Raw genomic sequence first — 21,546 nt, 5'->3', positions numbered from 1 at the left:
CAGCATGCTCACAGCCCAGCTCCTTGGCCCAACTCTCTCAGGTCTGCTTTTGATGCTGCTCATTACACCAGATCTCCCTGTGAACTTGGCTCACAGGCAGCCCTGACACACCTGCTCTCCCACCTGCCCACCTTTTCCTGCAGCATAACTGGCTGTAAGGGCTAGAGGGAAAGAAAAAAGGAGTACAGCCCTGACAGGTGAGGTGCTGCTCTGACACCTGTGCTCAGGACCAGTTCTAACTTGCAGGCAAGACACTAGAAAGAAAAGAGCACTCTAATGTTGTCATGCGGTCAAAAAGAAACAAAGCACCCTGTACACCCTCTTCATTCTCATCTACCCACACCCCACCRCCAAAGCAGCCCCACATTGTAGCAACAGGGCTGGAAAAAAGGGTCACAATGTGCCATCCCAGTTCTACTGCCTCCTGTACCCTTTCTAAGAGCTTCACATGTCTTGTCCAGCATACACCACTGAGCCAGACCAACACCCTGTTCATTCAGAGGCAGGCATCTGTCACAGCTCTATAGGTTTTTGAGACTCACCATCACCTCACAAGCACTGAAAGGTCCAGGATTCTTTCATATGGAACTGGCTAGTATTCAAACATCACTTCCTCCRAGCTCAAGAGCGGTGCATCCCTATGATAAGAAGTGCAGCAGAAGGAACAGGAGACCTGCATGAGTGAGCAAGGAGCTCCTGGCCAAATTCAGACAGAAGAAGAAAATACACAGAATGTGGAAGAGGGGACAGGCTACTTGGGAGAAYTACAGGAATGCAGTCAGAGTATATAGAGATGCTGCGAGGAAGGCTAAGGCCCAGCTGGAATTGAGTCTGGCAAGGGMTGTCAAGGACAAGAGGAAGGGCTTCTTCAAATACATCAGCAGCAAGAGGAGGACTAGGAAAATGTGGGCCCGCTACTGAACGGGGTGGGGGCCCTGGTGACAAGGGATGCAGAGAGGGCAGAATTACCAAATGCCTTCTTTGCTTCAGTCTCCACTGCTAAGGGCAGCCCCCAGGAATCCTGCAGCCTGGACGTGAGGGAGAAAGTCCAGAGAAGGGAAGACTTTCCTTTGGTTGAGGAGGAAAGGATTAGAGACCTTCTGGGCAGGCTAGACATCCACAAATCCATGGGCCCGGATGGGATGCACCCACGGGTAACTGAGGGAGCTGGCAGATGTTGTTGCCAGGCCCCTCTCCATCATCTTTGAAAGGTCCTGGAGAACTGGAGAGGTGCCTGAGGACTGGAGGAAAGCCAGTGTCACTCCAGTCTTCAAGAAGGGCAAGAAGGAGGACCCAGGAAACTACAGGCCAGTCAGCCTCACCTCCATCCCTGGRAAGGGGATGGAACAGCTCATCCTGGATGTCATCTCCAGGCATATGGAGGAGAAGAAGGTGATCAGGAGTAGGCAGCATGGATTCACCAAGGGGAACTCATGCTTAACCAATCTGATAGCCTTCTAAGATGGAATGACTGGCCGGGTAGATGAGGGGAGAGCAGTGGACATTGTGTACCTTGACTTCAGCAAGGCCTTTGACACTGTCTCCCATAACATCCTCCTAGAGAAGCTCAGGAAGCGTGGGTTAGATGAGTGGACAGAGATGGTGGATTGAGAACTGGCTGAAAGGCAGAGCTCAGAGAGTCGTCATCAGTGGTGCGAAGTCTAACTGGAGGCTTGTAGCTAGTGGAGTTCCCCAGGGCTCAGTACTGGGTCCCATCCTGTTCAACTTCTTCATCAACGACCTGGATGAGGGGACAGAGTGCCTCCTCAGCAAGTCTGCTGATGATACCAAGCTGGGAGGAGTGGCTGATACACCTGAGGGCTGTGCTGCCATTCAGAGAGACCTGGAGAGGCTGGAGAGTTGGGCAGAGAGGAACCTCCTGAGGTTCAACAGGGTTAAGTGCAGGGTCCTTCACCTAGGGAAAAATAACCCTAGGCACTAGTACAAGCTGGGGGATGACATGCTGGGAAGCAGCTCTGCAGAGAAGGACCTGGGAGTGCTGGTGGATGACAGATTGACCATGAGCCAGCAATGTGCCCTTGTAGCCAAAAAGGCCAATTGTGTCCTGGGGATCATTAGGCAGAGTGTTGCCAGCAGGTYGAGGGGGGTGATCCTGCTCCTCTCCTCAGCCCTGGGGAGGCCTCATCTCAAATACTGCATCCAGWTCTGGGCACCCCAGGACAAGGGAGACATGGAGCTACTGGAGAGAGTCCAGTGTAGGGCTATGAAGATGATCAGARGGCTGGAGCATCTGCCCTCTGAGGAACAGCTGCAAAAGCTGGGCCTCTTCAGCCTGGGGAAGGATGATGATTGAGGGGGGATCTTATCAACGTGCACAAGTACCTGAAGGGAGAGAGTCAAGGAGACAGGGACAAACTCTTTGCCTCTTGTCTTGTCACATGGGACAACTGAAATAGGTAGAAATTGAACCACAGGCAGTTCCCCCTCAGGTTCAGGCAGACTTTCTTCCCTGTGAGAATGACAGAGCACTGGAACAGGTTGCCCAGAGAGGTTGTGGAGTCTCCTTCTCTGGAGATCTTCAAGGCCCACCTGGACGCAACCCTGTCTAACATGCTCTAGGTGACCCTGCTTGAGCAGGGAGGCTGGACTAGATGATCTCCAGCAGTCCCTTCCAACCTTACTAGTTCTATGATTCTATATACTGTCACACGAGTTTACCACAGCTCTGGTTTAATTGAGCACACTGAATATCAACTCCTGCAGTACTCCATAAGAAAGAAAACCTCCGCTGATGATCTTTTTAACCACTTGCTGAGAACTAGGTAGCTCAGAAATATCATCCTATTGGGTGCCATATAAATGGTATTACAGAACTGAAGTGCACCTTTTTAATTTTTAAGAAGAACAAATCTATGACATTGTATCACAAGCTTTATTGGTAATAAGATCTATTCTCCACAAACTCTTTAATTAAACTAGTTATGTCCCAACTCTTTAATTTCTTGTAAGTCTTAGAACAATTTTCACATTGTTTTGCCCAGGATTAATACTAGGCTAACTGACCTACATTCAGCTATGTTATTCTCCTTTTCCAAGGTGGAACACAATTCTTTCCTAGTTTTACTTAAAGTTGTCTGCTACATCAATATTTGTTAATAAATGCCAGTGGGCTAAAGAGTACCACTTTTTTTGGAAGTCAGTTAAAAGTTACCTGGGCATACTGACCTTCAAGTGATTCATCTAACTGCTATTTAATAGTACTCTGATCTATAAATGGATCAGGAATTACCTTTGTTAAAAAAAAATTGTCAAATAATAAAAAAGTTCATTGTAAACAGCTGATATTTCTGTATTTACTACTTGCTGTATATCATTCCAGGGTTTTCTGTTGTTTTTCTTCCTTGTATTGAATATGATCTTCTTCATATCCTATCATTATCCATGCTTTTAACTTCTGATGCTGATAGCCAGCAAGGATTTTCCACATGCCATGTAAGTTACTATTTTGTTCCACCACCCTCCAATACTCCAAGTGTTGCTTTCTCTGAACCAAGGTTGATTTTCAGTTCAAAATATTCCTTTTAAACAATCCCAGTTCTATAAACACATGATAAGTTTTCAGAAAATTTAAAGGTTAAGTTTTTCTCCTCCTTGGCACTAATTTCACAGGAAACTTTACTTACTGTTTTCCTCCTTTGAAGTGTCAAGTCACTAATGTAACAGTTCTCCATTTGCTCATCATTCTTATCACTAGGTCAAGACCCCAAAGAGCCACCAACTTCCAAGTCCAGTGACTGGTTCATTCTTACCCTTTGTAAGGGGGCGAAACTATAGATAGCTCATATGAGCTAGAAAAACTCTGTACTAGAGAACTTTGCAGTATATTCAGGCACCACAGCAATGTTGTGTCTTTGTATTAAGCTTCCAGCTTGCATCCCCCAAACCAAGGTTCCCCTGTAGCTTCCAGGCCTTACAAGGCAGCATGTGGAAGGTAGTTCTCTGATAAACTATGACATACTTGTGCTCAATCCTCCTTTTGCATTTAGTGGTTAAAACAGATCTAATACACTTAGGTGTACTAAGCTCTACTCTAAGTTCTTGAAGTGGCTAGCAGCATGCCAAAGGCAAAACATGCTTTTTCTTTCTGAACACCTTTGTCCTTCCTGCGCAAGTAAGGACTAGGGATTTTCACATTTATCCCTTGGGAAATACYCAGCAGGTTCCTGAAGGAGCAGCATATTAGATTTCCCCTCACTGCTGTGTATCCCCACTTCCTCTTGCTCCCTACCCAGACCCATCCCAGCAGGAACATACCACCAGTGAAGGGCGGGGGGGGGGGGAACCCCCCAAAAACACTTTTTTTCCTGCCCTTCCCATTGTGCCTGCAGAAGCGGTTGCACCCAGGACATCCCCTCCGGCCAGGGCCCGCCTCTCCCACTCCACAGACTGGCGTTGCCAGCGACACAGGGTTATGGCAGTGAAACATCATCCCGGCCCCGGCTCGGCCCCGGCCCCCGTGCCCCGGCCGCTCCCTCCGGCCACGAGCGGGCCGGGCCGCTCGCGGGGCCCGGCGCGGAGCCTCCCACCCGCGGCGGCTCGTTACCCCTCGCCACCGGGACCCGGCGCGAGCAGCCCGGCCCGGCCCGCGGCGGAGACCCCTTCCCTTCCTCGGCGCCCCCGCCAGGCCCCCAGCGGGCCCCTCTCCCGTCCCTCCCCGCGCCGGGCCTCACCGGCGGCCATAGCTGCCAGGCGGCCGCGTCGCCTCAGCAGCCGCGCGCTCCCTATTGGCCGCGCCGGTCCCCGGGGCGACGGCGAGCGCTCCCCGCCTCGCGGGCCGCGGCGACCTCCCGCCCCGGCGGCGCCATGACAGAGCAGGCAGCAGGCGGCGCGGCGCAGTGCAGCTTTATTGCGCCCGGGGCCATCACTTGCTGCTGGTGTACTTGGTGACAGCCTTGGTGCCCTCGGAGACAGCATGCTTGGCCAGCTCRCCCGGCAGCAGGAGTCGCACGGCCGTCTGCACCTCACGGCTGGTGATGGTGGAACGGTGGTTGTAGAGAGCCAGGCGGGAGGCCTCTGAAGCCAGACGCTCAAAGATGTCATTGACAAAGGAGTTCATGATGCTCATGGCTTTGGAGGAGATGCCAGTATCAGGGTGCACCTACCAGACAGAATCAAGCACCATCTCACATACCCGTCATCCCAGGGCAGCAAGGCCTGCWGTCCTCCCCCAAAACATGAGCCTCCTTCCCATCAGCAGGACAGCATCACCTTGAAGGGACCCAAGAGCTGCCTGGAGTCTTGAGCCACCTGCCACTTGCATTGGACTRGAGAGGCCCCCACAGTACCACCATGCCTTTAAGATTGCCCAAGCAGGAGCCTCTGCAGAGCCCCTTAGAGGAAGCCAGCTGCAAAGGGTGAAAATGCCCTCCTGCTTTAAGGCCAATACTGATGGCTGAGGCCTAGAGAGTTCACAGCCACCTCCATAAGCTCTTTTCTCATCTCCACAACATAAATTGCAGTCTTAACCTCCAGAAATAGGAATTACTTAATACTTAGCTTGTTGGGCCAAAAGCAGCTACTGCTGCCCTACTGATTTCCATTCAGTTATTTCTTGAAGGCTGTTCCATGACCAGGAGTAGATTCACCGACTCCAGAGGGCCCTAGATCAACTTCCTCCTCACCCCAAGAGGTGTTGCTTCCTCCCACTCTCTTTCTTCTCCCTTTCTCCAGAGGCTCAGCTAGGGCTCCTATCTACCCAATCACTCTCTTTTTCATCTCACTAGAGTGAGATATGGAAGTTTTCCTCCCTTCCTATTTGTAGTGCTGATGTGCAAAAGCAGCTTTACACTTGAAACAATTCTTAGCTATAGAGAAGCATTTACTTACCTGCTTCAGTACTTTATAGATGTAAACTGAATAGGTTTCCTTTCTCTTAGGCTTCCTTTTAGACTTCTTGTCTCCAGAGATGGGAGCATGACCACGCTTCTTCCCAGCCTCTGCACTCATCCTAACCTCTATCAGAGCCAACTCTAACAGAGCAATTACTGGCTGACATAGGGCTAGTTATATAGCAAAGGCAGCAGGTCCCTCAATGGCCACAGGTGCAACCCCTAAGAAGTAGGAGGGATACACATCTGTAACTCTAATGCTTCCGCTTTGCACTAAGTGATGGGCCAGCTGGCCTAGGGAGGAGCTTCCAAGTAACTAATTTAATGAGACTTTCAGACATGACGAACAGTTGCAGGATAATAGGTAAAGACAGGGGCAAGGGAGGTAGTGTCTCAGTCACATGGGTCAGGAGTGCCAGAGAGGAGCTTTTTCCAGGGCAGGTTTTAGTGAAAGTAGGGTTGCTGCTTTGGTAGAAGGGTGGAAACCAGACTACTGGAGATGTTGCTTCCAGATTCAAACGGATGGGACCTCTTCTGTACTACAGAACAGGTAGTGCAGTTGGTGGATGTCAGTAACTAGAGTGACCATTAGCATTTGAATGAAAGCAGTATAAACACCTCAACAGGCAGTATTCCTCCCATTCACTCAGCTAGCCTGGGCTTAGGAGTCTAGCCTACTTCACACAACAGGGCCCCTTTCAAAGAAAAGACAGAAGAGAGGCACCAGGAAAGAGAGGCTGGCACACTGAGTACRTATCTGACCTGTCTTGGAGACCAGTGATCACATTAGTGATGGTAATAGTGATGCAGAAAGTAAGCTAAGCTAGAGAAAGAGAGAGAGGGGAAAAAAAAAGTGAAGCAACACAGTGGAGAAGTAAACAAAATAGTTTTCTATGCTTTGCTCTAGATACAAGAGCAAAGGAAGCCTTTCTCTCAGTAGGCACCACAACAGACACTTCATGAAAGGGTAATACATAATATCTGGTAGACAGGATACTGGCAGCATGTGCACTGCCCCCTGCTTGGAGGCACACCTTGTGCTGCTCGCATGGCTCATTCTTAGCAAATCATATCCTCCAAAGGACTCAGTGTGGGAGACCTACTGTGTGGGTTGCACTGCCAGTGCTTCTACAGCCAGTAACATTTCTTTGAATTTTCCTTTATTCTAGGCCTGTCCTCGTAGAGAGACATCTGAGTGCCTGCTCCTAGTGCAAATGAACATCACAGTGAAAAGCTGGGTCCAAGTGTTGTAGAGGSGCTACTTCTTCCACCCAAAAACTGAAATATCAATGATCACGTAGAGCAGGCTGAAATGGTCGCATCACTGTGTTTATTAAGGATGAACAGGCTTGGGCACAGAAGATAGGTGGTATTCTTCTGGGAAAGGGAGCAGTTTATTCAGTGAGGTCTATCAAGGTCAGGAGCTGTCGGTGGATGACTCAAAGTGGGAGGAAGGAACTAGCATCATCATCACTTTCATTTCGTAAGAGGCTACACACTGATCAGGTGTAGCACAGGGCTTTCCCCTCTGGTGTGCATTCCACTCACCCACTGATTTATGGAGCTGTAATAGCTGAGATTCTTGTGGTGTGGGAGGCTGTTCACTAACCAAAGAGGGAATGATTTGTACCTGGAACTATTCTGCCTTTTCCACTGGTCATAGCAGACAGAGGCTCTCAAATGGTGAAGGAGCTGTTAGGTGTTATAAATGGTATTTATCCTCAGCTGCAGCAGTAGCTGGCACTGGCAGTTATGAACACATGGGTTATGCTTTTTTTCTGACAAAATGTTTAGTGACAAGGAAGCAGTTTGGTGGATGAGGAACAGAGACTGAGCACTCAGCATTAAGCATAACTGGTCATTATATAATATAGCAAGGACAGAGGCTGATCCACTGAACAGTATAGTTAAATTTGTATTCCCAGATTTGGGGAATTACTATCTTATTCATACTTTTACACACAGCTGCTTCAATAGATTGCAGGAGCTGGAGGCTGTCCATTCTGAAAGCTCGGTGCTTGGCTTAACTCGTACTATTTTCAGAGCATGTGTCGACTCGCAACACAACAAAGGCTAGGGAATCCCATAACCCTGAAGATAGCATCTGCAATTTTTGGCTGTAACTCACTTTTAGACTACAAGCAAGAGTAACAGTGTGGAGACTCCAACCTACCTCTTTCACAGAACTAACCCTTCTTGGAGCTAAGGAGCAATTTTCATCAGTTTGTCTAGCTCTAGTTCTGGTTTTGTGTTTGATCAGATAAGCCTTAGCTAAGATAGTGTAAGATACTGCTGCTCCAGCTGGCAGCTGCCTTTCACACAGCAATCARTAACCTGGGACATATGCTTGCTGTAACTGCTTCAGTGCAGTCTAACAAACTGTCACCAAAGATCAGGTTTAAATCCAGGTTGAAATCTCTCTGCTTAAGCATGCATGCATGTTCCATTTGAACAATGAGTATTTCAGGATTTRTATCTCTAGTGCAGGGAACTAACACCTTAAGCAGTAACAGTCACTTTTGCTTTGAACAAGAACATGGAAACAACTCCCACTGTGATATTTGCCCTTTGGATTTCTGTAACAGCAGTCCACAACTTGGGTGGTTCCTTCAGAAAAAAACAAAAAATTATGCTGCTCAAGAAGTCATAGCCAGAAATAGCTGGCACATGAGAGAGTACTCCAAGAAAGTACAACTACATATTTGTCCTACCCTTCTACTTTTCTCTAAACATGTGCTGTTGAAACAGGTTATTGTGCTACATGAACTTTTCACATGACCAGTGTTGCCATTCTCGTATGTTAAAAGTAATTAAAATGATAAACCATGATCACAAGTATTTTGGTTTCACTACTTTTTTTAGTAGCTTTTCATTATTTWAAAATACATGAAAATGTATTTTGTTCAATATAGTATTTAAGTTTCAAGCTTGTGTGGCACAAGGTGAGGTTTAAGCACCAACTTTTATAAAAATTTGTATTAAGAACAAAAATATTAAAATAACATTGTTCCTGATCAGTCAAACCTGCAGAGATCAAGCAGCCAAATATAGTCCAAAAATTCTTAATTATTAAAAGTCCCAGGTTAGATCCATATAATCCAACATGAAGGAAAAAGCATAYACCTAAGCTGCCCTGTTGCAGAGAACACACTGATACTTTATAGCTCTACTTTCTATTTCTAACTTTGAATCTTCAGAAGCATTTAGAGCTGTATCTGTTAAAACAAAATGCAGACGTGACTTGGCCCCTTTTGTCATCAGCTGGAAAAACAGGGTTGGCTCTGTGAATTAGCAGAGGCTCCCCAGGTACAAGAATCCTGCTCACTGTTCCATTCCCCCTGAGCTCAGTTCTCACCCCTTCATTTACTCCACCAGTTCTGCCTATAACAAGAGAACTGCAGTACTGAAGAACTGAACATTCACCCCAAGAGAGGGCCCTACATCCTTACCCAAAAAGCTCTGCACTGGCTAATTTGCCCCACACCATGCCCCAATAACTACTACAGCTCACAAAACAAGAGGAGACTGTTCTTCCCTCTTTATTTACTGACGGATTCTCAGGCAGATCTGTTAATTACACTGTTAAATAATAGTTAAAAACAAACCAAGGCCAAAGGAGTTTGAAGTGAAATTTCTAAACTGAAGCAGAAATTGGAAAGGAGGACGTGGGAGAAGCTGGACTGGGGTCTCCATTTCTGTATCACTGCAATCCAGACACCCTAACCGCCAGTGCCAAGACCCCAGGCCATTAGATTCCAAGGCCTGGCTCTAGATGGGACATCATCTAAATAGGGAAATGGTTGCCCAAACGTAGCCAGATCAGGAGAGAAGAGGAGATCTGTCCAGATTTGGAGGCGCAAGGCAAGTCAAGGGGAAGCAGTACTGCAGCAATCCTAGAACACAGCCACAGAGATAGCAGCAGAGTCCCATTCCAGTCAGCAGGTGGGAGAGTCACATTGGCCACTGTCAGTCTCCACAGAGAGCACCTCACTGACTGCTCGAGCTCACACATTGTGGGTTTTTTTGGTGAGCTGCGGATCCTCATCCACCAGCTTTGACTTGAGATGTTCCTTGTAGGCAAGGATGTCACCTTGCCACTTTGTGATTGTCTGCTTCTCACAGACCCAGATCTCCTGTGCAACCTGAAAGCACACAAGGAGAGAGGAGAAGTCTATAGCCTCTACAAGCTGATAAGGAAAGAGTTTAATAACTTTCATGCATTAAACTGTCAAATAAAAACTCTTGTACAGTGTTTTCTGAATATTTTGTACTTCAAGATTTTAGAAATAACAGTCTTTGACCCCTTCTAATTCATGGACTAAAAAAAAAAAAAAAAAAAAAAAATCCTTCTCTTCTAAATTGGGACTTGAAAAGCTAGTTCTTTAGCTGAACTTTTCGGATATGCTGCACAGAAAGACAAAATTTTATCTGAACTTGCAGAAGAAGCCATAGTTGGTAAACCAACATCTGACATTTCCCTGTATGTGGAACCAAAAACAGTTTTCCTCACATCTGCAGACTGTGTGCGAAATACAGAAATATTCTGGTAAAACTAATCCAGTATCATTAAAAAAAAAAAAACACACTAATTAAGACCTCCACAGTGACAAGTCTATTTGACTTATTCTTAGCTTTTTAGTTTATTTTTAAATGCTTGCGGTTTTTCTAGACTACACCGTCACTCAGCATGAACAAGGCAAGAGAAMCACATCCAGTGACTTTTGTACTCACACATCATTTTGAGATGAGTTAGAGCCAATCAGCTGAAAACACTTTATTTTAATGACTGCTCAAAAGGTGCTGGAAAGGTGCTTTGCCAAAATTCACTACCCTCCTTACCTGCTGGATGAGCCTGAAGTCATGGCTGACGAGCATCATTCCTCCTTCAAATTCATTGATAGCATCTGCCAGAGCATCTATTGTTTCTATGTCCAAATGGTTAGTGGGCTCATCCAGGAAAAGCATGTGAGGATTCTGCCAGGCCAGCCACGCAAAGCACACACGACACTTCTGCCCATCAGAGAGGTTCCTAATGGGGCTCACCTGACAAACACAGACACTGTTCACAGCTCTGCAGGTATATTTATAGCACCAGTTCCTGGATTACAGCACCGACTACAAAATACTCAGATCTCAACCTGTTTGCAACAGCTACATGACAAAAGGGGACAACTGCATCAGGCTTACACCTAGATTAAATTTCCTTCACCAGCAGAACAAAGGGATTCCAGGGGCCTCTGAAAGAGTGTCCGTAACAAGATCCAGCTTGTGTTAAGAGGTTCCAAGGGACAATGTTACTACATCTTAACACAAGCCTAAATTTACCTTCAAGTTCTGGAGTGACCAATGGAGAAGGATAGTATAAAAATCAAGGCTGAACTGCAGTGGTGAGGTCAATCCCTGTCATACATGTGATGTGTGGAAACCTGTCCTCTTGTCTGAACCAGGTAGTTCCCTCTCCCAGTTAAGAATCTGTTGTAGCATTTCTGTCTGGTATACATCTCAAATGTATAACTAGTTCAAGTTATGATTGAAAAAGACTTGGGTCTAGCACTATGCCACAACCTGTCTCTTCTTTACCCAGGTTCTCAGGAGGCCACCTATTCCAACCTACACATTCCTGCAACACAGGGAAAGTTCCTATGAACCACGATTTGTTTTCTCTCCAGTTTTAAATGCGGAGATGAAGAAAACATTTAAAAGCTGTGGTGTGCAGTGCCGCATACTGTGTCACACTGTCAGACATCAGTGGAGCAACAGAAAATGTGGAAGCTATGCTTCCCTAATGAGCAAAAAGCAAACTCCAACAGCTCATGCTCACCTGCTGCTTCCCTGTCAGACCATATCTGCCAATGATTTTTCTCATCTCCTCCTTTTCCTTGATTTCTGGGTAGCACTTCATCATGTACTCCAGGGGCGAGAGGTCTAAATCCAACTGCTCTTGTAAGTGCTGACAAAGAAGAAAAGTCAGCTTCAGGCTATGCAGGCCATCCACCTCATGACTGAGAGCACCTCCCCACTTACACCTCTCTGATACCAGCACCAAACAAGAGGCGGCAACACCACCCCCAGTAAATCAATTGTGCTGAATTATTAGGGAAGGAGTCTCTGAAGCAGTCAAGGTGCTTCTTCAGAATAGCAAGCTTATTCAGCACCAATCACAAGGTACTCTCTCTCACATAGAAGGTGAAAAGCTAAACAGAAAGGACCAAAGAAAGCCTCTTTTCAGGGGAGGAACATTGATTAGATCCCATTCAGCCAATAGAACAGTTGTTTCCCTTGACTCCAGGAACAAAATGAAAGCAGTGGRAGAAGCTTAGACAGAAGCAGAAATTGAAGGACAAGGTTCCTCATTCCTAGCTGCTTTTTCCTCAGTATGTCATGTGCTTGGTGTCAGCTGCATTGAGTACCTGGTGGTATCTGCCGATCTTCACATGTGAGTGCTTGCGAATCATCCCATCTGTGGGCAGCAGCTAGAAGGGGAAGATAAGAGCATTTCAACATGAAATTCCTCTYTCTTGTGGTACACAAAACCAAACAGATCCCAGCCATCTCTTCCCCAACAMAGAGGAGGCAGTCTGAATAGCTGGTGTGTGAGAGAAAATCCTGTACTGCAGCAAGACCTTAGATTTCCAAGGTCCGACTGGGGTGGTCAGGCAAATTAGAGCTGGAGATCACCCCAAGACTAAAAGTGCAGAAAAGGATAGACAATGCAAGGAGCACACCTCTCCTGTGAGCAGTTTCAGCAGTGTTGACTTTCCAGCTCCATTGGGTCCAACAAGAGCTACCCGGGTGTCTAAGTCAATCCCAAACTCCAGGTTATTATAGATCCATGGCTGAAAACCACAAAGATTGACACATATTATGTCTTTCCACTACCATTCRGAACATTCATGCTGCACCTGAAAAGCTCTAGCCTCAGCAGACTCAGTACGAACACTACCAAGAAGTTTCATCTGCTAGTAATACGCTGCAGCCTGACTGGAGAGCTTAGTCAAAAGCCTCACATCCAAAAACAAAGCAGAGACAGGAGTAATCTCCATACAAACCATGCAAGAGTTAAGCATTACAGCACACTGCACATACTCACCCCATCCTTGGTATATTTGAAGCTGACATTCTGCACCATGATGACAGGAGGGGGGATTTTCCCACATGGTGGGAAATAGAATGACAAAGTCTGTTAACACAGAATACCACTTGTTAGACACCCTGGAGTACAAGACAGCCTAGTTATTCCAGGATAACTCTGCCTGTCTACAGTCATCTGTAATTTATGAGGCACTCCAGCAATTCACTCAACAGATTTACTCCAATTAGTTGTTTGCAAGCCTGTTTACTGGCTAATGATCACATATTTCTCTCCTCTTGATGCATATGCGGGCTTATCCTCTTCAAAAAAAAAGGAGTGCTCTGAGCATCTTCCTCAATCTTCTCCAAACTTTAAAAACTGATTTCTGTGTCTGTAAAATGTCCCTATTTGTGTGATAAATCTCCATCTCTTCCTTGGAAGATTAAGACTGCTCTTTCCACTCTTCAACCTTACACTATCCTCACTGTAATCACCCTCCTGGCATTACGAAGGGCATCCCATTCTTGCTCCCAGGTCTGTCAGCCATTCTAGCTGTCAGCTAAAGCTCATCTTACCTATCCAGCCCATGTTCACAATTCTGATCTCTATATACCATATCATGTCTGATTTTACCTTATCATTCACCACTCTCTCTGTTAGGCCAGAAGCCATCATTTTTTGAAGGGTCTTCTCCTTGCTCTGGGCTTGCCTGGCCAGCTTGGCACTGCCATGACCAAATCGTGCAATGTAATTCTGCAACAAAACACAAGGTTAGCCTGAAAGCCACAGTGACAAGGTTGAGGAGGTACAGGGTTGCTCACATRTATGGTCAGACAGATGTTCATGCAGCTAGGCAGGTACCTTCATGTGGGCAATCTGATCCTGCTCCCAGTGGAAACGCTTCATTTGATTTTCTTCTAGCTCCAAGCGGGTCTTTACATACTGATCATAATTTCCCTAGAGACAGAGACCATAGAAACATCAGACATGTCCCAGAGGTCAGCTCCTCTGTTTTTGCTRGTTGTCCAGGTGCCATTCACTCACTGTGTAGTACTTCAGTTTGCGGTTGTGCATATGGATGATGTTGGTGCAGACACCATTCAAGAAGTCCTGGGAGTGGGATATCAGCACAAGGATCCGCTTGAACCTGTGGCACCATATAAGCCGTTAGAGACTAAGCTACGAAAAGGCTTCGTGCTTGGCAGCCCTGAGAGTGGCAAAGGATTGACATTCACTAGAACTGTCTTGTCTACAGCCAAATTAGGAGCAAAGATAACAGCCTTGGCGATTCTGTGGGAAATCTGGGGTAAAGCAGCTACACACAGCTACAATAAGCGAAGGATATCCATCACTGGGCCACAACATTCTTCATCGTATGTTTAGGGGTCCCAGTCTTCATGAAGAGTCAAGGGCCTCCCAAAAGAGAGAGAGGCTCAAATTACCTTCCTAAAACATCTGATTTAGAAAACAAGCATGCAAAAGTTTCAGCTGATACAGCTAATGGAATAACCTCTGCAAATGAAAAGCCTTTCTCAAATGTTTGCATCAGGTGCTTTTAACCCACAATCCAGATAATCTAAGCTTCAGAACTATTCCTGAACCTTTTACTTTAAGCATCAATACTTCAACTTTGTTTACTAAAGTATCTCCCTGACATACTACGAACAGATGAAGCTGGCAGATTCAGATATTCCAGTTCTGAAAAACAAAAAGAAAAGAAAAGAAAAAAGAAAAATATGCAGATAGGTGAGCAGGCAGGCAGGTCTGTAAAGTTCACACTGCTGGTACAGCAAACAGGGCTGCTACTATGGCTGCCAGGGCCCCTCTCAGCTTTCAGAAAGAAGTTTCTCCAGTGAGCACAGATCAGCATTTCTCCTTTCCTCACTGAAGGTGTGACAGGGGCTTATTTTGAATTTGTTACCCTTGCATCAGAAACCCTTCTGTAGAAAAACATAGTAGCCAGCACAGTAAGGCATCACTGSTATTGCAACATAGTTAGACAGCCACCAGAACAGTATACAGCTACTCTTGTGGTGCCTGCTTGCTTGCTGACCAGATGCTCCTGCAGGAAAGCACAACCCATGGAACCAGCGAACTCCTTCATGCTTACGTTTTCAGCTCTTCCTCCAGCCACACACAGGCATCCAAGTCAAGGTGGTTTGTGGGCTCGTCTAGCAGCAGCATGAATGGCCGAATGAATAGGGCTCTGCAAGGAGAGAAGAGATGACAGGGTAGGGCAAAGGCAGGCACTCAGAGCCTCCGTGCTCTTCTCAAAGTTCCTGGAAAGAGTCGGGAGCAGAGAGGCATTCTCCCAGGAGGCAGCAGGCAGTATACCACTCACCTAGCAAGTGCTACCCTCATTCGCCAGCCACCACTAAAGTCCTTCAGCTTCTTCCTCTGCATGCCTGGAGTGAACCCCAAGCCATGGAGGATACGCGAGGCCCGTGCTTCTGCCTTGTCAGCATCCAACTCYTCCAGACGTTCATACAACTCCATCAGCTTCTCACACTCCGCTGAAAGAGAGCCTGCCTGTCAGTACTTCTACCAATAACAGGCTCTCCACTGCAGCTCCCTACAGCTGGGAAAACTCAAGTCTGTCTGCTTCACTACTCAGCCCCCTCCACTCCCAAGTCTGAGAGACTCCTTAAGAAGCTGCATGGGATAATTTMATCTAAAGAGGAAGTGGAATCCCATAGGACTCTTCAACTAGTACAGGGCAGCAAGGAGAAAGAGGTACTGTAACATGTAAAAACTCTGCCAAGGAACCCAAATGAGGCTTTTTCTTCAATGAGGAGGGAAAGTAGAGAAAATGTCCCTTGCCCACAGGGATTCTGAGAAGTTTTACCATCTTCATGAGCCAGACGCTCTGCTTCTCGTTCTAACATGGCCCTCTCAGTATCCACCTCCATCACACATTGTAGAGGGGTCTTGTCACTGGGAGGCATCTCTCGGGTCAGGTGGTAGATGTCAATGTGCTCTGGGATGGGGACTTCTCGTTTCCCAATAGCTGACAAGAGCATGGATTTCCCTGCGTGCAGACAGATACTCCACAATTATTCACTAGATTCAATGAGATTCAAGGTAACAGAGCAATGCATGAGATATACTCAAGTCCCATAGACTCCCTTCCTCTCCAATCCAAGAAAACCTTGGAAGTTCCTTGGCAAAGAAGCCAGAAAAACCAGAGCCTGTTGCCTCACTGCAATAGGCTGCCCTCCCAGCTCAAGATCACCACCCCAAGGACAGGACTGAGACAATGAAGAAGTTCTTTGAAAACTATTGCACTTCAGCCCTTGCCCTGCTTTAACGAGTTTTATCTCTGCTGTGCATTGTCTGCTGTCTAACACCTATTCACCAGGAAGATATAATCCCAGACTCTAAAAACTCCTAATGCAGAAGAAAGCAACGCATTCACCACTGGAGAACTTAAGTATTTCCCTGAAAGTTTAACTAGCTGGTCCCTCTTAGTAGCTCGTCTTCAATTACACCCACATTCTGCATCTTTCCATGTACAACAGTGTCACCTTCTCCAGGGACTGATGAAGCTGTTTTTTCCAGTCAGACTAAACCAAATACTCCCTACTCCTCCACACCCTGCAGGATTTTTTTTTCACTAGTAGCATTAGCGACATTGCTTAAAAAAAAATCTGCAAACAGGTATCAGATGACAGGCATTTCTTCCTACTCTCCACAGGAGCAAGTCTAAATGCATAGTTCAAAGCCAGAATGCAACCTCATAACCCTACTAGCAATTCCTCTTTGTTGGTGGCAAGGTGGCAGGACAGTTTTCATGTCCAAGGCACGTCTAATAACCTTTTTTCTGGCTTCTAGCATTTACCACCTCCATCTGTTCAGCTTTTCAGCACTACAGAATCCTCACCAAGCTCCAAGAAGCCTATATCACTGTACCCCACAGCTTACCAATCCCATTGAGTCCAATCAGGCCATAGCGCCTCCCAGARTTTAGCTCAAGTTTTGTATCACTCAGCAGTTCCTGACCGTGGAAGGTCAATGAGAGGTTAATGATGTGCACATCGGTACTGTTAGGATGGGAAGCCAGCACTCCTGTCACAGCACGGGCAGCAGCTTTCTTTAATTCAAAGTCCTCCAATTCCTTGGTAAGAGCATCCACCTCTGTATGCAGAGACAGATCAGAAGTGTTATTGATGCACAGTCACAAGGGAATCCACAAGCCCCTATGCTGACAGGCCCAGAACTCCAAAAAACAAACACCATTTTCCCATTTCTACAGAAACATTAAGGAGGCCTAAAGTTTTTTAATACACTTTTTCAGCTCCGCAGATAGATATATATGGTCCAAGAGCAACTTTCACCTAATCTATAAAGTCTGACCATTAGAACTAAGTGAGCTGCCAGGATAGTTAGCCTGCTACCAAAGTATGATGGGACTAACACTCTGCAGGAAGGACTGGGATGAGGGAAGGAGCTAAGCAGTGCTGCCTGCAAGCTTCTTAAGGAAAGCACTGGCATAAGGAAAATTTAGCTAGGAAATAAGTGACAGGAAAGAATAGAGGAGGAGAGAAGCAGCACTGGAAGAGGCCCTACCAATTCTCAAGAAGCAAATCTGTCTGTGTGCAGGCTCCTTCTTCCTCTCCTCTTATAATCTAAGTAGATCTTTCCTGCCTTGCTGATCTTCTGTCCTGAAGCCCTGGGTTACAATCCAATTTTCACTCCTTGGGGAGACCCTGCCATTTGAAGAGGAAAATGCCATTGGGGATCTTAGCAAGCTCCAGCTTCTGAGAGCAGAGACTTGGTGTTCAGACTGTCAGAGTTCAGGTCAGTAAGTGATACCAGCCTGGCTGTCAAAACCTAACATTCCTGGCAAAATCAGTCATGCAGTAAAATCACTATCATCTTGGGGAAAGATGTGTGTCAGGCAAGAAGGAGCAGACATTGCAGACCATGCTGACATAGGACGCCCTTTAAAAGAACTTGCAACGTAAGTAGAAGAGTTGCATAAACAAGCAAACCAGATGAGTGACAAGAAAGGCACAGAAGTTTTATCTGTTTMTTTGCAGTTATTTCACAGGGAATTGCCAGTGAAGAATATGCATTTACTGACTCATTTAATCTGCCTTCTGAATCATATAGTGGTTTAACAGTCTCTTTTCCACAGTGCCCAACCAACACTGCAGGCAGGCCAAGGCCAAGAAGTGGCCCAGAGTCCAGTTCCTCCCACTGCCTGCTCACCACTTCTCTTCAGCAACCYGAACCGACGGCAACTGCTTTGCTTGTGTTATTCCTCAGCAATGCGCCCGCGGCTGCAGGCAGAGCGCTCCCTGCCTGCCCCAAGCCAACTCGGACTCAGAGCAAGGGCTGGACGGTGGCAGCAGAGAGCCCAAGGCGCAGAGCGAGCCCCGACTCCGACGGCTCCGGGACCTCGTGGCGGCTCCGAGTCCGCCACCAGCAACCACGCTCTGCTGCCAGCCGCGCCGCGCTCAGGAATCCCCCGGCCCCGGCCCCGGCCCCGGCCCCACGTGGCGACGGCGGCGCCCTGGGCTCGGCCACACCCCCGCTCGGCCCGCGGCTCCCCGGCTCTACCAATAGAAGGGCGGCATGCAAATGAGCGCAGGACGCGGGTAGCGATTGGTTGGGCCGCGCAGAAGCACCGTCTCCCGGGGCCGGCGGCGCCGCGGCGGGCGGGGGCCGGCGGACACCGCTCACGGCCCCGCAGAGCTCCGCTCGCGCGGCCGCCTCCAGCCGCCGCAGGGCCTCCTGGCGGCTCCGAGTCCGTCACCCAGCAACCCCCCTCAGCTGCCAGCCGCGCCGCGCTCAGGAGTCACCGAGATCGCGGAGGCTACACAGGTCAGGGCGCTCTGCAGGGGAGCCTTGCCTCGCGGTTAAGACYCCCGCACTTCGGGTGCCTGGGGGCCCTGTTCCACGCACTCAGCATCTTTTAAAAGCAACACCAACAAAAATGCGAGGAGGATATGCCTGGAGTCTTTGCTGCCTCAGAAAAGAAGTTGTTGGCTCAACAACTTGGGGGCAACCAGGCAGACTAAAATAAGGACAAAAAATAAGTTCTCTCTTCAAGCTTTACCTTGCCTATTTCCTTTAGGAAGATCATCATCTGTTGACAAAGTTTCTTTCATTAAGTTATCCAGGCTCCTAAGCTTGGCAAACCAGATATGTCCCAGAGATTCAGCTGAATAGAGATTCATAGCAACATCAGGTTTGCAACAAGAGCAGAGAAGAARCAAGACACCACAGTGGTACTGCAGCAGAAGAGACCCAAGTGAGGGCATCAAATGCCAGAAAATCAGGACAGTATCTGCTTGAGAGGGAAATGGCCCATCAGCACCAACCATCATCATTCTACTAGCCTCAAGAGAGCATGTAGTGAATACCTGGGTCACCCAGCTTGTGGAAAACAACCACACAATTTGTTATGGAATACTACTGACTGCAGGGAGAGAGAGTAGCCCTAATGGGTGACACTGCRGCAAGTCTGGTTCAGCACAAGTCCATGTCCACATGTAATTTCATCTGACGAGGAAAAATATCCCAGTTTACTAATTTGTGGGCAAAAACAGATATGCACAGTTGCTATCTATAAACAGGCTCTGGCTGGATATTCCCAAGCCCAGAACATACGGGGCTGCCAAGCTGACCCCAGGCAAGGACAGCCTGCCAAGTGTGCCATACCAAGTAGTGCCAACCTCCGCAGGGCACGCTGCCACGAGCCGGACAGTTGGCCGCGCCACGGCGAGGCCGGGCCCCAGTACGGCGGGGCCGTCTCTCACCTGGCATCAACGTCCCATTGGCTTCTGGGGGCCGGGCCTCCTGCGGCTCCATCCCGGCATCGCCGTTCTCCTCCGTGGCYCGGCGGGGCCGCTGCCGGGCCTTGGCCGCCTCCTTCTTCTTGGCCGCCTTCTTCTTGGCCAGGTCCGAGGGCATGTTGCGACGGTGGGCTGCGGCTGCGGGACGACAGCGGGACGACAGGGGCCGTTAGGCCAGGCCAGGCCGCGCCGCGCCGCCCGTTGTTCCACGCCCCGGCAGCACTATGCGCCGCCCGTCCCGGGGCACGGGGCACCTCCAGGCCGCCCGAGGGCCGCCCGCCCCCCGGGCCGCCTGCACAGAGCCGCCTGACTGACCTGACCTGGCCCGGCCCAGCTCGGCCCGCACCGCCCACCCACCCGGCGCGGCTCGGCGCGGCGCCGCACCGGCTGCTCCGCGCTTTCCTTCTGTCGCAACAGGACAGCTGCTACCGCGTGCGCACACTCCACCCCCCTCCGGAACAGCAGCCAGTAGCAACACAAGACGTCACCGACGCCGGGTCGCTGACGCCACTCTGGGAAACAGAGTCCAAGCTCCCTCTGTCGGCTCGGCCGCGAGCGGGCTCGTGCGGCCAGGTCACTGCAGGTCCCGGCGTGCACCGCGCCGCACCGCGCGAGGGGCGCGGCCTGAGCGCGCGTCACGGCCACGCACGGCCTCCGCCGTGCTGCGCGCGTGCCGCAGGCGGGGGCAGGGCGCGCCCTAGCGAGTGCGCGGAAGGCTGTGGCTCGCTGCACCATAGAGGCGGCGGGCGCCGGCGGGTAGAGCGGCGGCTGCGGCACCATAGAGCTGAGAGGGGAAGCGGAAGCGCGCGAGGGCGGCGATGAGGCGGCTGAGGTGGCAGCAACGGGAGTGTGGCCGGGTGGGAGTTGCTGTCTCCCCCCGCGCCTCCGGCACGGAGCCCAGGGCCGGCCGCGCCCGCGGCCTGCTCTGCCGACAGGTGAGAGCGGTGCCGTGCCGCCAGCAGGCCGCGCCGCGCCCGGGGCCGCGCGCTTACCCGCCCGTTCTCCCGCAGGGTCCCCGCCGCTGCCCGCCCCGTATCGCCTGACGCGCCTGACGCCCTGCGCCTGCGATGTCCCACGGCTGCCGGCTCCCCGGGCCCCGGAGCGGCTCCGGGGGCCTGTGCCGGCCGTAGCAGGCCTGCCGAAGGCACCGGCGCCGCCTGAGCCGTAATGCGCCTGGCCGCGGTGCTGGCCGCGCTGCGGCCCGTGCTGCCGCTCCTCCTGGGCCTGTCCCTGGGCTGCAGCCTGAGCCTGCTGCGCGCCTCCTGGAGCCAGGCCAGCGAGGACGCGTGCCCAGGGGCGGCAGGTCGGCCTGGGCTGCCTGCCGATGAAGCACAGACAGAGGCAGCAGAGGGAGGGCCAGGCCAGGACCGTGAAGACTTCAGGCCCAGGATCGTTCCCTACTACAGAGACCCCAACAAGCCTTACAAAAAAGTGCTCAGGTAAAAGTCTTCCTTTGGCCAAACTTCTTCACAGAAAATAATCACGTATAGATGGTACTAAGGATTCTATGGTTTTGCATAAGTTAATGGGTTCAGGCTGAAAAATGCCATTTGAAATATCTCAATTAATAATAAAAACCAATTGTAGAAGCACAAAATAACAAGGTAAATGTGCTAAATGCTACAAATGGGCACAACAGAAGTATATCACAACTGATCTTTTCCCCTCCCCCCCAAAAAAGACAAGAAGATTGGAAACTCTTAATCCTTCTTTTATTATTTATGTCTAACGAAAGTTTTGAAGAATGATTTGACATGTTCTAATCAGTCTATTGATCAGTGAAATTCTGCTCAATTAATAAGAATGTGTATAACTAGTGGTTAGC

General features: G+C 49.0%; 3 protein-coding genes across 6 annotated transcripts in view; 1 reads left to right on the top strand and 2 right to left on the bottom strand.

Moving 5' to 3' along the window:
* Positions 1–4,848: 4,848 nt before the first annotated feature.
* Positions 4,849–5,967, bottom strand: H2BK1 (H2B.K variant histone 1). Its single transcript, XM_085312021.1, has 2 exons — positions 5,848–5,967; positions 4,849–5,119 (listed from the first exon to the last, which is right to left on the bottom strand). Exons 1-2 carry the CDS (start codon positions 5,965–5,967, stop codon positions 4,883–4,885), a joined length of 357 nt encoding a protein of 118 aa, XP_085168147.1. The 3' UTR covers positions 4,849–4,882.
* Positions 5,968–9,372: 3,405 nt separating this feature from the next.
* On the bottom strand, positions 9,373–20,223 carry ABCF2 (ATP binding cassette subfamily F member 2). Of its 4 annotated transcripts, none has more exons than XM_085312019.1 (15): positions 20,210–20,223; positions 19,686–19,859; positions 16,843–17,055; positions 15,767–15,949; positions 15,263–15,434; positions 15,032–15,127; positions 13,966–14,068; positions 13,783–13,878; positions 13,555–13,674; positions 12,940–13,029; positions 12,575–12,685; positions 12,260–12,322; positions 11,671–11,799; positions 10,689–10,892; positions 9,373–9,991 (listed from the first exon to the last, which is right to left on the bottom strand). In XM_085312019.1, the coding sequence occupies exons 2-15, from the start codon at positions 19,837–19,839 to the stop codon at positions 9,854–9,856; spliced, it is 1,872 nt and encodes a 623-aa protein (XP_085168145.1). In that variant the 5' UTR covers positions 19,840–19,859; positions 20,210–20,223; the 3' UTR covers positions 9,373–9,853. The 4 variants fall into 4 exon arrangements, with proteins under 4 accessions (XP_085168145.1, XP_085168144.1, XP_085168143.1 ...); XM_085312018.1 differs by lacking the exon at positions 20,210–20,223 and adding an exon at positions 20,106–20,182; XM_085312017.1 differs by lacking the exon at positions 20,210–20,223 and adding an exon at positions 20,037–20,179.
* Positions 20,224–20,502: 279 nt separating this feature from the next.
* Positions 20,503–21,546, top strand: part of CHPF2 (chondroitin polymerizing factor 2) — a 4,220-nt gene continuing 3,176 nt past the window's right edge. Inside the window, exons 1-2 of the mRNA XM_085312016.1 lie at positions 20,503–20,656; positions 20,732–21,160. Coding sequence (XP_085168142.1) covers positions 20,889–21,160 — 272 coding nt within the window. The 5' untranslated portion in view covers positions 20,503–20,656; positions 20,732–20,888. The remainder of the gene's footprint in view (positions 20,657–20,731; positions 21,161–21,546) is intronic.

Source organism: Rhea americana, unplaced genomic scaffold (assembly GCF_003343005.1).
Source record: "Rhea americana isolate MKP2758 unplaced genomic scaffold, rheAme1 scaffold_354, whole genome shotgun sequence".
Taxonomy (NCBI): Eukaryota; Metazoa; Chordata; class Aves; order Rheiformes; family Rheidae; genus Rhea; species Rhea americana.
The sequence above is the reverse complement of the archived record's forward strand: the minus strand, read 5'-3'. Positions and strand labels throughout refer to the sequence as shown.